The 18,105-nt window shown below is 42.1% G+C and overlaps 1 protein-coding gene across 1 annotated transcript; it reads right to left on the bottom strand.

The window, feature by feature from the left end:
• Positions 1–3,303: 3,303 nt before the first annotated feature.
• On the bottom strand, positions 3,304–16,153 carry LOC144738705 (transcription cofactor vestigial-like protein 4). Its single transcript, XM_078621697.1, is given in 6 exon segments — positions 3,304–3,531; positions 3,533–3,561; positions 3,707–3,821; positions 4,281–4,560; positions 11,364–11,598; positions 16,072–16,153. Coding segments are annotated over 6 exon segments (969 nt in total).
• Positions 16,154–18,105: the final 1,952 nt, after the last annotated feature.

Here is an 18,105-nt window from a genome sequence, read left to right as displayed (position 1 = left end):
CCACTAAGTACATGCTACTTCCACTTTAAAAAAGACCTGGAAACGGGAAAATCTGCTTTAGTTCATCAGCTCCATTTCATGTCTCTTTGATAGCAGACACAAAATGGCCTCCACAGACCTTCACACTTGGATCAGCTCAGCCTCACTGACTGGCAACAAAGAGCAAAATATTTACCATCATGTACTTTGATTATTGGGAGTTTCAAATCATCGATCAAATGGTTTCACTTGCAGATTAGTTTCCATCAGGAGACAAAAACCCTGTTTCATTTTGCTTTTGACAGATGTTACCTGTGTGCTGCCTCTTCACTATCTTCATTTCTCCTACTTGCAAAACATGCAATTTGCTCCAGAGGCTGATTTAAGGTTGTCAGCAAAGATGTTTCAGGAGCCACACGATGGAACCAAAGTAGAACACCTGTGACGCCACGTGGAAGTAGTGATTGTCACAGACAGACCAGTGGATACTGTGGTTTCAAACGTTTACTGTGTTCCTGCACTTGAACCTTTTTACGCAAACAAGACAAACTATACACAAAAAAGATCAACTTTTTCCACAAAAAAAGAAAATGCAAAATGATTACAATATAAGGACAGAGAAAACGCAATTAAATAGCTACATTTCATTAACAAATTAATTGTTCCTCAAAAAATACCTACGATTTTTTTCTCTGTACATTCGTTACGCACAGCGTAATGATGGTCTTAAAGTTACCTATTATAAAAAGTATTTTTTATTAAGTGATTTTCCTACAGTGTGTAGGGAGTGTGTGCAGAAGCAGAAAGAAAGCCTCCTACCACAGTGACATGATAGAAGAACAAAGCCCAGCGGGACCTTCTCTTGTGATTTCCAGCGTGTTGCTAACGACTTACGATCTGAATCGGGATCGAAGGACGTGTGAGAACGAGGAGGCATCGCTTAGACCTTCACAACCTTTCAGTGGCAGACGATTGTCTCCTGGCTCGCAACGTTTACAGAAGCTCAGCTCCTGATGGCGCCACCCGACCTCAAAGCGTCTCGCCAAATACCACCCCCCCCCACCCCCACAAACCATTGTGACACCGACTAATCGGAGTGTGTTCCAAACGTATAAATGGACAGGAAATATTAAAATCGGATTGTTTCACATGTGTTCTGAGCTCTAAGGATGGAATGTGTGGACATTCAACATCAGGGGCAAGATGTTCTATGAAGAAAACCTGTTTGACTTCTGTGTTCCAGAATGTTCCTTTACCATATGTATGGATTTATGGACATTTAGCTACAGATTCCTAATTGAGTCCAGTCTGAAACAAGACGACACTTTGGGACAGTTGATGCTGGTTGTGTGTGTTGATGTGAGTCCTGTACAAAGTTCCAACAGGAGGAATGTTCACCACCTTCTATCACAGAGTTGGAGTCTTTTGTTCTCAGACTGCAGCAACAATGCAGCTGTTTTCGGAAAAGAAAAGCACTGAAATACAAACAGGGAACATCTGGACACTGAGTCCGGTCACGTGTCAGCTGCTGACGGTCGACAGAGCGGCGACATGACCCGCCCCGGTCAGCAGCATGTGAAGCCCGTTCCTTCAAACCAAACCGGTTTTCCAGCCTGCAGCGAAGTCCGCTCGCATACGGACCACTGGTGCATCTACGCTGGCAGGAGGAAAACGGAGTGAAATCTAAGCCCTGCTGATACATTTCAACCAGTTTGGTGTCACAGCTCAGCGGCGCTGAAGGTTGTAGCATCCTGTACCACTGATGGATCAACATCTTTTACAAACACCTTCACGGCCGCTCGCTCCCGGTGCTGAGGGGGTTTACCGAGGCGCAGCACTCGATCACGGAGCAGAGCCTGTCTGGAGGCTGTCCCACAAACGTGTGTTATCATAGCAATATTAATGGACAACGAAAACAACTCGTAGTAACGACGACAACAACAATAATATGGAGTACGACTGACCCAGCAGTGAGTGAACATTGTCTCTGTCTGTTTCTGACACAAAGGATCAACTAACATCCCATTGAAGAGGCTAATAGAAAAGTTGAAATGCTTAAAAACACTAATAGATACCAGCTATTATAATAAAACAAAAACGAGGAAGCATGCATGTGTAAAAGAATTAGTTACGCTCCAAATACCAAACCACAGTGTGTTGGAGAGGGAGGAAGAGGAGGGTGAAGGTCATGTTGGACAAGTTACTACGACATCTGTGGGATCTCGACAAAACAGACGCGTTTTTCCGACCGCAGAAGTTCAGTCTGTGTCCGCCGACATCGGGGAGCTGATGCCAGAAGCCGCCTGAGTCTGGAAAGAGAAACGCTGGCGTCGTTTGCACACGTTCAGTCGTTTGTGTTTGTCAGATATTCGAGGTGGGCGCTTACGCCCCGACGTACCACACACTGGTGTGGATGAGGAAGGGACACGCTGCAGCTTCCTTCATCCTATTTTTCGGACTCCACCGCGGTACATCTGTGGCAGCTGGGCCAGCGCTTTCATTAGTAACCATGGTAACGGACGCCTGCTGCCTCCCAGTCGGTCAGTCGGTCTATTTACATCTTCACCCAAACAACAGAGCGCTCCGCTGCAGCACGCCCGGCGACCTGTGGACCGAGTTCCTGTGGGGAGGAACACGAGTCGACTGCTGCAGCGATAGTTTGGGTGCTACGTGTTTTCTTCACCAGCTCCGACATTTGTCATCCACCTTCTCTCAGCGTGTCTATTGACATGTCACAGTTCTGCACCCAGATTTAAGCTCTACCTTTTCATAGGTTCACGCCAGTGGTGTGGATGTGACTTTGTCAGAAATGCGTTCAATAAATACTGTCTGTGTTAGTGTGAAAATACACCAAGGTAGAGTTGAGAAGTCAGCGCCGTCCATCGACGGCGTTCGGAGACAAACACCAGAGCGTGAGGTTTCTTTGGTAGTAGCAGAGTCAGGTGGGTTCTGGGGCATATCGGAACACAAAACTACTGTTAAAGAAACAAAACAAAGAAAAAAAGAAAAGAAAAAGAGACAACGCCTTCCCTCTCCTTCTATATGTACATATAACTACACACTCTTTGCTCGGGCAGGGGATGATGGGTAATTGGAGGGAGCAGCGTGTTGCTCCTGTCATGGGTGACTCTTATCCGGCGTCATCAGACCAACAGCGCGGGAGGAAAACGTCCCTGGTGTTATTGCTTGGTTGACCCTGGAGTGCAAAGAGGGCAGGAGAAGCTGAGGGAGTTGGAGCAGACCAGCAGGCGTTTCCTCCGGGATGTTGGAGCAGACAAACGGGACAACGTGGCCGTCGGAGTCCTCCTTGGAACCCCTCCCCCTTCAGGAGACGACAGAGGGGGAGTGGTTGTGGTTGATCATGTGACTGTCGGGGGAGGAGTTTGGGCTGCTGCTGGATGACGGCGGACTCCCCTTGTTTTTGATCTGCAGCCAAGTCTCACCGAGCGCCTTGGCAAAGTGGTCGTCGACGGAGCCCGTGATGGACACCGAGTTGGTGGCTGCAGGCTCGGGCTCTTTGTAGTTCTTCCCGAGGCTACGACGGAAGTGCTCCCTCGATCACCGGGTCACAAGAGGTGTTGGCTAACGACAGAAAGAAGAAGAGGGTTTGGTCAGGTCATATTTAATTTCTTCTTGAATAACTTTTAAACTCCAGCGTCAACCACACAGAGAACTGGATTTGAGTCTTCTAGTGAGTACTGGCAGTAACACTAGTACTAGTACTCACTATTGACTCTCCTGTAGTTAGTGAGGCCGGAGCAGCCGTTGTGGGAAACAGGACAGTGAGACAGGTTGCAGTTACGGTTGTTGGCCGGGGCGCATGTGATCACCGAGGGACGATTCTGAAAGCAACAAAGACAAAGAAATTCAGCATCTGAGAATCATCAGAAAAAGGAACAAGCTTTAGTTCACAACAGAAACGGATGTTTCAGGAGCAGGTATGACAATAGCGAAGCCCAATTCATGCTTCTGTGTCCGATCCATGGCGAACCTTTCCAGAAATGTGCCTACTACTACTACTCACAGACAGAGTTAACACTCATCGCTGCTGTTGTTGACTGTCTGCGTCAGACAACAGCAAGCCTTTGACATGCTACAGTCGTCGTGTTTGTCTCCCTCATCCACAGGAACTATGGCTACATCCATCTGGTGTCATTGCAGTTCTTAATGTCCTCACCCCTTTCTACCCAGTTCTTCTCAAGGTTGTTGATGTTTTGATTTGTTATAGTTTTCAGGGCGTCCAAAAAAACAACAGTGATGGGTCTTTTTGTTGTCACATGACATGTGACACGTATACGTACCTGCTGCCGCTCCACAGCGCTGACTGTGTGTGGAACCGTCATGGCTGCTGTGCTGCTGCGGGCAGACTCCAGCATGTTGTTTTTGGTGAGCGCCAGGGGCTGGTCCATGCCGGCTAAGCTGGCCAGGTGGTGGTGATGGTGGTGGTGGTGGTGGTGGTGGGCGTGGCTGTACAGGTGGCTGCTATGAACTCCCAGAGCACCGGGCATCACGACACGCTCAACGGGGCTCCGTCTCTGGTCTTTACACACAGGAGAGCTGCGGAAGTCTCCATTAGGTTTCCTAGGAAACAGAGAGAGATGAGATAGGGACACATTGGTTTTCAATGCTCCTGTACATTATTAGATGAGATTAAGATTTACAGGTATGACATGGTTCCACATAAAGGTTGTGTTATTTGTTCATGAACATTTTTTAAAAGGGAAATTCAAAATGAAATTTAGACCCTGAGGGGTGAGCGATGAGACCAAAACTGTAGGTACTGAGGATAAAGTGATGGCAAACGGAGGGAAGAGGCAGAAAATGGTGAAAAGAGATGAAAAAAACAAGATGAGACAGCTGAGAGAGAGCCAATGAGACAACAAAGAAAATAGGGAGGATAAAGAATGGAGGATTTCTAAACAGGGCTATGTGTCAGACACTGAAGAACCAGCAGTGCTATTATCAACACACACACACACACACACACACACACACACACACACACACACACACACACACACGTCAGACAAGTCTTCTCCAAATGCTATTACTTTTGATAAGATTAGATAAAAACACATACACTCAACACTTTGTGTAGGGAAGAGTAACGAACACTCTCCTATCGACTTAATCCAACATTGATCCACTTGGTTCCTCCATGGGGAAACATGCAGACTCAAAGGTCAAAGCTCTGAAGTGGTTTCTTCAAGACGGCAAATCTGTTATCACTAGTGAGCCTGCAGCCAGCAGCAATCACTGCTGAATCATACAACTTTTACATAATGCAGCAGACAGTCCTCCTTTGTGACATGCACCAGTCCTGCAGGATACAAAACATGGTGCTTTCAACCAATATGGCCACTTCAGAGTCTACATATGTAAATTAAAAGTCTGCAAACTCTCCTGAATGTCACGTTGATGTTCATGTTTCTTATTGTTTTGTACGTACTGTTTTACTGTTTTCATGTCTTTTAATCATTTTGTTGTCACGCACTGATGTGTCTATGAAAGGTGCTATACTAATAAAAATCAGAATTAAAATGTGCTGTCAATTCCCTTAACTTATACAAGACAAGTTACTCCCACAACAAATCCCTCCATTGTCTCCAAAGTCGGTGCTCATGTTTTCAGTGTTTAGAGAGCAGTGGTAAAGATAAGGCTTTAAAGTAACAGTCACCGTTTAAAACCGTTCTTTTAGCACTCAGCTCTGATAATAAAACCTTTCTGATGTTCCAGTGGTTATTCCTGATACTGTCGCACTTACTCTATCAATTATTTTACTCAGTGCGTCAAATGTGGTGTGTGTCCCGTCTGTGTGTGTGTTTTTCTATTACAGCCTTCCTGTAGCTCAACTTCCCTCCTACAATTTGAGGCCCAGTTACAGGGAGCAAGATTCACTGTACTTGCTTCTTGATATCTCCTCTTGTCTTTCTCACTACATACCCACATAGATCATTCACAACTCACACCAGAGTACTACATACAATCCCCTCCTTATTCAGTCCAAGACAGTGCGGAGGCATTTGCCCAACCGTGCAGAAGACACAAAGTGAAAATGCAGAACAAAGCCCTTTCATGTTTGTTTGGATGCAAACAAGTCCAGGCAAAATGGTTGTAGATCCATGTGACCAGGCAACCCGACTGCTGGGTCAAGCATCTGGAACCCAGAGCACCATCCACCACAAAGAAATAGTCCCCCCAGAATACAGAGAGGAAAGGAGAAGGAGAGCAGGAGAGGGGCCAGGGAGCTCAATGTGAATGGTTCAGGCCTTTACTACAAGAAAGAGTGAGGTCGCTAGTTTCCTTCGTTTGTGCCGAGAGCTTACATTAGCAAAGAGGCTTTTTCCTTGCTTTGTGTTTTCTTTCACAGTCAACTGCAAACTTCCTGAGCATTTACAAGGGAGTGATGTGGCACTATAAACCCTTTCTGACTTCTCACCAAGTTCCACGGTTTATCACTTTTTTGCTTTAGTCTTTATCACAATGTAATAAACTGATGTTAAAACACTGTGCAAAGTATGTCCACAAAAAAATAACCACTGGCTCTAAGGAGGCAGACATCGGCACTGTCGTCTTAAGTTTAGCTGAAAAAGTTGTATTACTTAAGATCAGTGCCAAAGAGCAGGCATACCCATATCCTCACACAAGAGGGGCCATCATAGGAGCCAGTGAGCAGGATCAACAAATGGGCACAATGAATGCCATAGCTGTCAAATCCAATGCCACTCCCACCTTTTCCTCGCCTGGTTGCTCTCCAAACCACAGACTTTATTTCGTGCCAGGGATCAGGCATTCAAAGCCCACCAAATGCCTTTGTCTCTCTTGCTTACCTTTCAATTATCCTAAGAGTAATGCTGGGTGGAGAGGCAAGAGAATGGAGAGGTTGCACAGCCAGACATAGACAGGAGACAGATGTATGGCAGTGGTAACAAGAGACAGACTGCAAAGAGAGGAGTGCCAGCTCAAAGATAAAGTGCACAATAAAACCTAAATGGGGAGGGAGAGAGACAGCCTTTAAAAAGTAAATGTGCTGATACTCAGGACAGGATATAGACTTGTGATAAAAGGAACAGGGGAAAAGTCAGGGATCGAACTTCTGTTTTATTTATGCATTCTGTCTAATCGCTTTAATCATTCTGTTTTATTTCACTCTTACTTTCACTTTCACTCTACAAACAATGACAATATAACAACAATATCTCTTAACAGTGCAAAGGGAAGTAACAAGTTGTGGAAGTAAAATTAACGTTGATACTGAATTTAACAACAATTGTATGATTGCCAACGATGCAGTTATATTAAACAAGTGGTCCTTCAATACCTACACTTAACTGCAGGTTTCTCATTTACTGGACTCTGGGTTATATGCAGCCTGGCATTAGTGGTAGGCACGTGTGAGTAAATGGTGGGCACTCAATCAAAGACCCCTTATTTCAAAAACTAGGGAGTCCACTTCTAAATACAGATCTGTTGAACTGTCATCTGCTGATCTGTCATTAAGTCAGCAATCCTTCCAAGGACATCAGGTCATCAAGCCATCATTAAGAGCATTACTGCGATCGTGTATTTGAATGGCTTCAGGAAAAAAAAAATTCTAAAATCTGGGGTGGGGGCGCATTTGGAACTGCAAAAAGTATGCAAGAGAAAAGAAGATCTGGGATGAATTAGGGTATAGGGAGAAGACAAAAAAGTCTTCACCACAGGTTACAGTCATGCCCAAGCTCAGCAGGGTCTGTAGAAACCCACAAAATGACTAAGTCTGTAAGAACACTCAGTGCTTACCCAGGATATGTATACAAAGCATGCAAACAACTAGCACTTGGCTGAGCTCTTGTATCAAAGAACATGAACATCTTTGCAGCTTTTCATTCAAGCAGGAATACTGCAAGAAAGCAGGCACATATTTACCAGATGTAAAGACAAAACAACCGGAATATGTAGAACACTATGTTAACCACAACGGTGCAGTGGTGCAAATATATGAATTGGATAATGAAAAATTACAGTTATAATTCTCTTGGGCTCTGACATAAGTCAAACTTTTGGGACATTGATAAGAATCTCTTAAGACAAAGACCAGTTAGGTTTTATCACATTCAAATACAGTAACTGTGCATTCAAATTCAAACATGAATAAAAGTAATGGCTACTGATTCATAGAAGAACTGACTGCTGTAAACTTAGTTTTAGTCTTTAATTAAAGGCCTATACAAGGTCTTGCTCTGTCACTGCCTCTTATTTTCAAGAACAAATGAAACAGCTGAGCAAGAAAGCACTTCTTTGCTGGAAGGTCTACAACGGCAGTGTGGCAGGCAGGCGAGCAAGCAGGAGCAAGCTTCCAGCCCGCAGGCTCCAGTGGGCAGAATAAGGCTTCTTTGTTTGAGACTCCTCCTACTCGTCAGACAAGATGAGAAAAGTAGTCCCTGCCGCCTGACATGGAGCCGACTCACCACACACACACACACACACACACACACACACACACACACACACACACACACACACACACACACACACACACACACACACACACACACACACACACACACACACACACACACACACACACACACACACACACACACACACACACACACCACACACACACACACACACACACACACACAAAGGAGGAAACATACAAGCTTATGCTTGTACATACATACTCACTGCATACTCACCACTTTTACCGTCTCTATTTACACTCAATCTTTTCAAGCACATTTTACTCTGCCAAAAAGTTTTTGATTGCTTTTCATATTGTTGAGCTTACAGCATAAAATGGAAAAACATTTACTGAAGGACTAACTCTCCCCCTGTTAAAATAAAACCATGGGAGAAAGCAGACTAATACAGATAACATTCAGTACTAATACTGTCTTATGCCACATATCTCTGTGAAATGCCTATTTATTTCACGCAGTTTCTGCAATACCAACATGAGGCTTTACCAAAGGGATTTCCTAATTTCAACTTGTCTAAATCTGAGTCATGGGTGTCAGGTATCTATGTCTCCATTCATTGAATATAAGCAGCTCACACTGTCAGCGCACAGAACAACTACCATTGAAGCAGAAATGGGAAGAAGCTTTTAAAAAAGGGAATGAACACAAAAGCCTTTTAACATTCAGGAACATTCAGTGGAGCAATCAGCACAGACAAAATACAATACACACACAGAAGCAGATATAATGGTGTCAGATAACCATCTCTGGACAGTTGAGCTGTGTGTTTGTATGCGTGCACAATGCGCAAGTGTATATGTGCATGCATAGAGCCAAGCATGGATACCCAAATAGAACTAAAAACATTTTTAGAAGTGAAAAATGTACATGTCTAGGTAAACGGGCAAACTGTAAGCACAACAACTGACAAGGTCTATTCAAATTAAACTTAATGCTAAAACTCAGATGGTTAATTGAAGCAGAAAGCTTGTGCATGTTGAAGACAAGTTGACAGTCAAGTGCTTTGCTTATTATGCCTGTTAAGTAAACCCATCATTCTCAACTTAAGAGTAATCACTGTTCTTTGAATAGGTGTTTTAAACAGATAAACTAAGGGAGGCTGACTGACTGCAGGTTACAGCAAGTCAGTTTAGCAGGAGAAAATTACCTCAGACAAGGTGACCAAAATAGAACCCATGGGACCATGATGTGAGAAAAGGTTTCAGGGATTAAAAAAAATGCTTTGAGAGTTAGAAAGCACAGAAACTAACTTAACTTTGCAGCACAGTGACAGAGCATTTCTTTGTTTGGGTGAAGTTTAATGCCACAGCATAAGGAGTCTAATTACTCTGAGGTCACAGTCAAAATGAAGGGTTATTGGAAACAGGGTTCTGTGCAAATTTAACAGCAACATACATTTCATATATTTAAGGCTTCTCTGAATACTGCTGTATCAAACAAAAGAAAAACTTTGACGAGTCCCATTGTACTTTTTACATACAGATAGTCCAACTTGTGAAACGTTTGCAAAGGTATTTAAGCAGAGTGCTTAAATTAAATGCAAACAGTAAAAGATGACAAAAATACACCAAGCTGGAAGGAGGACTAATATACTAGTCTGCATCATTTTCATTCTCCCTTCACTGACACATCTGTAACAGACAGAAAATAAGATGACACTGCACAAGCGTCACTTCACACAAGCTAATCCTTTGTTATACGAGCAGTCACAAGAATGGGGAAGAACAGACCCTTTCCCATGTGCCCTTGGGACAGAGGCTCCTACCTGTAACACAGCTCATAAGGCAAGTGAAATACTTTCCTCTTGTCATGTGTAGACTGAAAGCTCATCATTCGGACAAAGCGGGATGGATCCTCTCCTAATATTAGTACTAGACTGATCTATAAGCTGCTCACTGAAGACCAAACTGCCATCTCTTTTAGGGCTGTTACTGTTAAGAGCCTCACAATTCGATTCGATTTTGGTTATTTAGGTTTCGATTCAATTTAATATTGATTTAGTAAGAAGTAGAAATACACAAATAATAAATAGTGCCTTTGGGCAACTTTTAATTTATTCATGCCCATAACAATACATGTGGTATGTTACTTAGTTCACAGTTCCTCTGAGCAATAAAATGTCTGAAAATAAAATGTTAGCAGGCAGCACTATAACAGCTCACTTGTGCATATGTAATATAAAAGAAAACGTGACAGTGCTGTATCAAGATGGAAACATAAAGTGCATGTAAACTGTAAGCCCACTGAATTCATGTCCACATGTTCCATTAAGAATCTAATATAATTACTACACCCTTCATACTCTGCAAATATCATACTCAGACCTACTGTTAATTCTGCAGATTAACTATATTTTGCACAGGAGAAGTAGTAATATCCATGAAAAAACTGCAGAGCTTTACCCAACAACCCCCAATGTCTTTGCAATAAATAGCAATGTCTGGAGTCCCATGACTGACTCAGTCAAATTGAGAATGAGAGCAAGAACTCCACTCCCCCGGCCCCAGCAGTCCGTCACTACCAATCAGTGCTCCAGAATCTCTGGAATCCCATGAAGTGGGAATGTGGGAAAGTTGGATATGTGAGTAATCTCTCTGTTGCACAGTCCATGTTTCAAAGATTCCAAAGATCTGTGGCTATATACAGAACACTGTGGAGCCATTTAATCCTGGTGTAGCAGTCCACAGGCCAAACTGGGACTTCTAAGAAGGCCTGCTAGGGAATAGGCAAGGGTACCCTATCATGTACAAGTGTAAAACTGGATTTGTTTTGAAATAAACAAAGAAAGAGAAGGACAAAGATGCAAACTTGAAGGGCCTTAACTCTTACTGTCACCTATGATGAATGAATGGATGTTATCAGAATGCATGAGTGTCTATTGACGGTCAAGTCTAAATGAGAGTGTCTCTGTGTACTCACAGCTGTGCTGCAAACAGTCGGCTCACTTTTGCCACATGCTCATTCTCATCCATATCACTGTCGACCTGGTCCCCACTCAGCTTTCTCTTGGTGGGACTGATGGGAGGAGGACCTGTCCTGTGACTGGAGATGGACGAGGAGGAGGAAGATGATGAAGAGGAGGAGGAGGATGACGACGACGAAGAGGAGAGGGACAGGGACTGGAGTCTGGGGTCTCCCCTCAAAGCTGCTTCCCCTGAAGAAAGAGCGCAAAGAGAAAAGGTTGAAGGCAGATTTAGAACACATTTTAAATGGCAAAAGGACAATATCTTAATAGAAACTATATCATCATACCGTCAAGATAATTATTTGGTTTTAGAAAGCAGGCATCTTCTATTTTTATTCCTGATACTTATCCATCATGGTATGTTCAAGTAGAAGGCAACACATTTAATGTCACTTTAAGCAGGTTTACCACTACAAGTACTTGATGCGGTGTGAATTTACTGCTCAGGGAGTGCTTTAGTTCAAATTTTGGATTTTGTTGACTTCAGATTTTGCTGAGGGAGCCAAAAACCACTGGCATGAGTAGGGGTATCTGGTTAGGAATATTTTGGAAGAAATATTTGTGGATGGGTTCCGCATGTGTGTATTTGGTGTGAGCCATGTCTCCCACTCTTTTCTTCCACTTTCGTCCCGGTATAGAAAGCCTACAGAGCCGTCAGTGTGTTGGACTGAGTGCTTAAGAGAATCAGGAAAACTACCACTGGCTCTGTCTCAGCTCTGGGAATTTCCACTGCTTCAGATTCATGTATCTGTCTTCTATTTCCCAAACAAAACCGACAACCCTGACTAAAATTCCCATCAACTCACAACTTTCTCCATAACTACTCCCAAGATGGAACAAAACAATTATCTCGTAATTCATGACATGAAAGAAATGTCCCCACTTCATTTGAGATAATTTTGTATAAACATACAAATACTATAAAGCTGCGCAATTCTATTCTGAAATTCTATTCTAGACTCATTACACTCATTATTTCATGCAGCTGCAGCACCCACCCACACATATTGTACAGACTTTGTCATTTAAAAACCAAGTTATATTCCACCAATGACCCTCTATGTATGTATAGCCTGAATGTGGCCTTCCAAACACAGCACCTGCCAACCCACTTCTCGCACTCTCTGGCATGTTCCTGCTCGTCCGTCTTTGTACCTTAGCAACAGGGATGACATCATATTTTTGGCAGGGTAGATGGACAACTATAAAACAAGCAGGACTGTGACACCAGCTTGTCCAATCACCATCCAGGACACAACAGTTAATAGAGGTTCAGAAGTGAGGCACTCGACGAGGTGTGAATCTATGACTATGTGACCACATTTGGCGGTACAGACTTGACCAAAGCCCTGTCCTGTACTCCTCAACCACATAATGTAGATTTACTAACCTGGAGCATAATTCTTTTACCCAGTACACGATCAGAATCCAAGGCTTCATTAGAAATGTTTCATATCGGTGTTCCATAAATGTTCCATATTAGAGATAAAAAGACAGATAGGAAAAAGGAAAATAGACAGGTAACAACACAGCTACTACACAGAAAAAGCTTAATGCATTTAGTGATTTTGCTGTGCTCATGGTGTTGCACTTACACATATTCACTGTTTGAGATGGGTAAAGAAAAGAATTTGTCATGTAACACTAATAAATGAATTGTTTGTTTCTTAAAATGTTACAAAATGTCCGTAATAACTTGCCATTCATTTGTAGCATGTTGATTCTTCAAATGTATTCAGTATATTGTTGCAATGTTGTGGCAACATATTGTCTTTAGATCAGTAGACAATCAGTGAAGGCTATTAGACAGAAGTAGCACTCCACTCGATCCGTTCCCTGCTGCACTCTTAGTTCATTAGGTCCACATGATCAAAGCCTATTTCTCTTGACAGAACTTCAAACAGTTTGAAATCAAGATGAGATTAGATTACATATGGAGATGTCTTCTCCCTGCCTGCACTTCCCCCTTTCTTTTTCCCCTCTAGGAACTTAGAAAGATGTGTCCAAACTTGTCCTGTTCTCTCTCTCAAAAACAGCAATGAGATTATTTTTGGCCAAGTTTTGTTGTAACCTGAACATGGCCCTGTAAGGCTGCCTTTATTTTTCAAGTCCAGAGAGATTATATTCTTTAAACACCCACAAGGACATCAACAGATGAGTCTTCGACAGAGGTTTGACTCTTTGTGAGGTTAACTTTTAAACAGGATGTTAGATTGGTTTGATCTCTGCCACTAAGCGGGAAGGAAAACAAGGTGGTCAAAGACAGAGCAGCTTTGAAAAGGCTTTTTAATTCTCTGCTGCTCAACAGCAGAAAAAAGGACAGTCAGCATTCCTCAGCACCTCTCACTGTTCAGACTAAAACTCATAGCAGCTTCCCATAGAGAAAGAGAGTAAAACTGACAGCTGAACCAGCAAACAGCAACATCAGCAAAACACTGCAGGACACTAATACATATCTTTCAAAAGGCTGAAAAGAATCACGCAGTTCACTAAACAATATTTTCCAACAACACAATTAACACTTTTTAGGGAAAGGAAATGAACTGAAAATTATTAAATGTCTTCAGCAAGTAATTATTATTATTTTTTTTTCGTTTCAGGCACAACAGTCCCCATTTTGGCAAATTGCTGTTAATAAGCACGTGAAACATCTTCCTATGCTCCAAATAAGAACAGTTATGTCATATGAACGCTTATCTGAACACTTGGATATTATCTTTTCAGTAAGCCACAGTTACAAAGCTGGATGTGCTATTTCAAGCATGCCTGTTTGGAAAATTCAACTATCTGCACTGAAACTGAAGGTTAAGGGGCTGATGGTTAATGTTTGAAAAAGTTATAATACAATCAACATTTTTAAAAACAATTCACTTGGATATTTTGTACTCTGCAACTATTACTTTAAAAACAGGTTATTTGCACAACAGTAGTGGGTTTCTGGGTTATGGTATACTATTCAGTCTACCCTTCTTAAGTCATACAGGACGCGATTTATCACATTCATGTGAAACAAACAACTAAAAAGACAAGTAAATCTGACGTACTCATCCATTTGCATAGTGATGACAACGGTGTAAGTGCTTAAAAAGGAACTTCAATTATATATGCACATCTGTATTTAAAGATGTGTGTGATTAAGAATGTCTACTCATGTAACCAACAACACAGCATCACCAAGCTCCATCTCAACATGTTGGAACATGACAGTTTTTCTTCCATTCTTGTTACAGACATCTTCTTCCTTGCGTCTTTCCTTTCTTATCATGAGACAGTCTGATTTTATCCCAGAAGGCAAACAACTCAGAAGATCAATTGCTTGTACAAACATCTTATACAACACAGTGTTAAATCTTAGCAAACGACACAGCAAAAGGCAAAAGTATAAAAATACCATGAACAGTAGTCTCCTCCCCTATTCACTCATATAATTTTCTTCACTGAATTGGTACTGAAGCCTGAGATTGGATTCAACAACATACCCATACACTAACAGTTCGCACATGAGACTTATAGTACCCAACAACTGTTGCACATATAGCACAGTTCTGTCAGGGCCACCATCACAGAAGAACAAGGATGTTACTTCTCCATCTAGTTCCTGCTGCTAACAAAACTTCAATTAAGTCAGGCTCAAAGCAGCAGTTCATCCCTGGAAGTGTGATGATGTGATGAACTTCAAGTCTATACAATTTCATTACAAGTCTGCATGAAAAGAGATGCCCTTTAATAGACAACTGCTACATAAATGTATTACTAACCCTAACCCGACTGTATTATACATCTAATTTGTAGAATGTAGTGAGAGGAGACCATGAATTATGATGCAAATAAAGCGAGCCAAACAAACGTCATTAGGCATACATATGTGAATGAAGCAATTACTTTTTGCATAATATAATCTAAATAATCTGAAAGTGTACAAATTTACAAATCGAAAACATCAACTGCACATAGGCAACTTTCAACTATCTACAGTGTGGTGGTGCTCCATGGAGAACATGGGAGGGGACACTGGATGAAACCGAACACTGGATTATATTATTTAGGTTTAGATCAGAGGACTAAGTGCGGAACAGGGAGACGACATTGTCTGCAGCTTTGCGAAAGCATGAAGCCGCTGCTGCGAGCATTCATGACATAACACACATGTTGGGAGAGGAGACAGAAGCAGTCATACTCGAAAGAGCGACTTATACATTCAATACTACAGCTGTGTCCATCCTTACAATTTGATCAGAATCGAATTAAACGCAAGTCACTCGGACAAGTTACGAACCCAAACATTACACACTAACAACTAAAACATTGCTCAGCCTTGACCACAGTTAATAAACTGGTCGAAATTGGAAGAATCAGTCGATAACTCGAAAGGCAGCAGTCGAAGCCGAAGCTAATGTTAACCGAACGGTGCTAAAGGTTGACGCCCGCTGAGAATTATACGTCAACTCAATGTTTAAGTTACACAGTTAGAGTAGTTTGACGTGTACTTATATGTATCTCATACACAGTACGTTTCTACGTTTCTAATAGTTAAGAAGACGTTAGCTAACTATGTGCGGCCAAGTCGCTAACTTGACTCGCACCGTAACGGCATCAGTCACTTACAAGTTTTTTTTTTGTTGTTTTGTTTTTTTAATACCGTTCACAATCCAGCCGTGTTACCTTCATAGCAGAGAATGCCAATGTTGTTGTTCATTTTGTCCAGATACTGGTAGTTCAACAGGTCCATCTTCGTTAGTAGCATTTATCGAGTTTTAACAACAAAAAAGACCAGCTTTTTTTCCTCTCCTCTCAAGCGACAGTCAAAAAGCTAAAGGCCCAGCCTCCAACTTTAGTCTTCTAGAACCCCCCTTTCATAAAAAAAAACCCCGCAGAGGATTGACACCGGATCTCCCCGTTGTTACGCTACCGAGTATAGAAAGTTTTCTTAAAAAATAAAAAAGGTGTAGGAAAATGTATCGCGGTGACAACAAAATAGAATAGCGTCAGTTCTCCTCACAGCCAGCTGTAAGTCGACTGCACTGACACGCAGGCTACGCTTGGTATGGCCGTTCAACCAGTAGTTTCCCCACACACTCGTCAAAGTGGACGGAGCCTCCGCAGCAGTCAGCCTGAGCCAATGCAGACGTGTGGCTGCAGTATGCGCAGTGGCCAGCAGGGGCAACTCTCCTGGCTGCCCACATACAGTACTATGCAATATCGAAATGCCCCTATTCGTCACAAGTTTGATGTCGTTTGCAATGCAACAAACTATTACAAACCAGAACTATCAGAGAAAAAGTAAATATAAAAATGAGGCGGTTTTTTTGCATTGACTGCCCCATTGTGTCCTGATCCTTTCAGTCTTTGGGAGATGCTCAGCTAACTAAGGTTACCTGCAGTTTGACTGGCAACTAGTTAGCATTGTTAGCATAACTGTGCCTTGTATAAAAATAATACACAGCCAAGGTGATTCAGGTTCAACAGCCCCATGCCAAGCAGTTAACAGGAGTGTTTACAGTGACTGAAGGCAGGTATTACTCTCTTCTTCAAACTTGGGTCACCTTGTAAGTAGGAAGTCTCTATTGTGCTAGTCACAAGTCTGTCAGTCGATCAGCTCCACCATCCACACAGACATACACCGTAAACATGAGTGTTATGATGGAGGCTCCATCCACTTCTTTTACAAGGTCTCTGGGATACCTCTATTCCTCAGAGGCAAACACGCACACCCTAAATCCTTGGATCACTTTAAATATAGGAGATGCTTAACCTGCGAGATCAGAATCAGCAAACACATCCAGACAGAGAGAAAAAAAGGGGAGGGACACACTGGCCAGTTATTAAGAAGTGATAACTCAAATACTGAACATGCTATAAAAATCGCCCCCCCACACACACATAAAAAGGAAGGATCTATTGACAATACTGAAGTTGCAAAGCTTGATAAATATGAACAGTGATATATTAGACACAAACACAACAGAGGCAGGGAAATTACAAAACGAAAACATGAAATTATGAAAAGAATAGACATGAGTGTTTAATTTAATGTTGCTCATAAACTTGCACATTGGGAAAGACTAGTGGAAAACTATTTTCCACTAACCAGCCTCACTTTTACACAACAGAATGGAATATGATACACTTCAGACTTTTGCTTATTCCACAATGACAACTCAATTAAACATATGGGCACAGAGAACACACTGATATTAACATAGATTAGTAAGGTAAACAGACCATGTGTATTCTGTAGGAAATGCCTTTAAATGTCAGAGGTACTTCTCGTTAAATGTATGAGAACAAACTAAAAGCTTACATTAACAAAAGGTAATTTTTGTTCTCAGGTCTTTTCAGTGTTTCTCTCCTGCCCCCTAGTGGAGGAATGAGGTTTTATCCTCAATAAAAGGACTGGTAGAAAAAAATAAAAATCTTTTTTACCATGTTTCTCACATCACTTGAATATGTAGCTGCGCATAATGAGCAAGGTGTAACTGCGTTCACACATAGGTTTACACACAAACATACATTTTGCCATGTGATGTTTTTGTATGACATACACTCACACGGAGAACAGGAAGTTCCAGTAAATTTAAGTTGTCATTACAAACTTAGTAGATACGATACTAGTTTTACAATGGAGTACATTTGGAGAGGTACAGGAACAATTGTTCTCATACATGAGAAACACCTGCAAAGTATTAGTATTAGTAA

Source organism: Lampetra planeri, unplaced genomic scaffold, assembly GCF_965212315.1.
Source record: "Lampetra planeri unplaced genomic scaffold, kcLamPlan1.2.h2 scaffold_1133, whole genome shotgun sequence".
NCBI classification, from domain to species: domain Eukaryota; kingdom Metazoa; phylum Chordata; class Hyperoartia; order Petromyzontiformes; family Petromyzontidae; genus Lampetra; species Lampetra planeri.
This window is presented reverse-complemented; position numbering and strand designations above follow the sequence as displayed.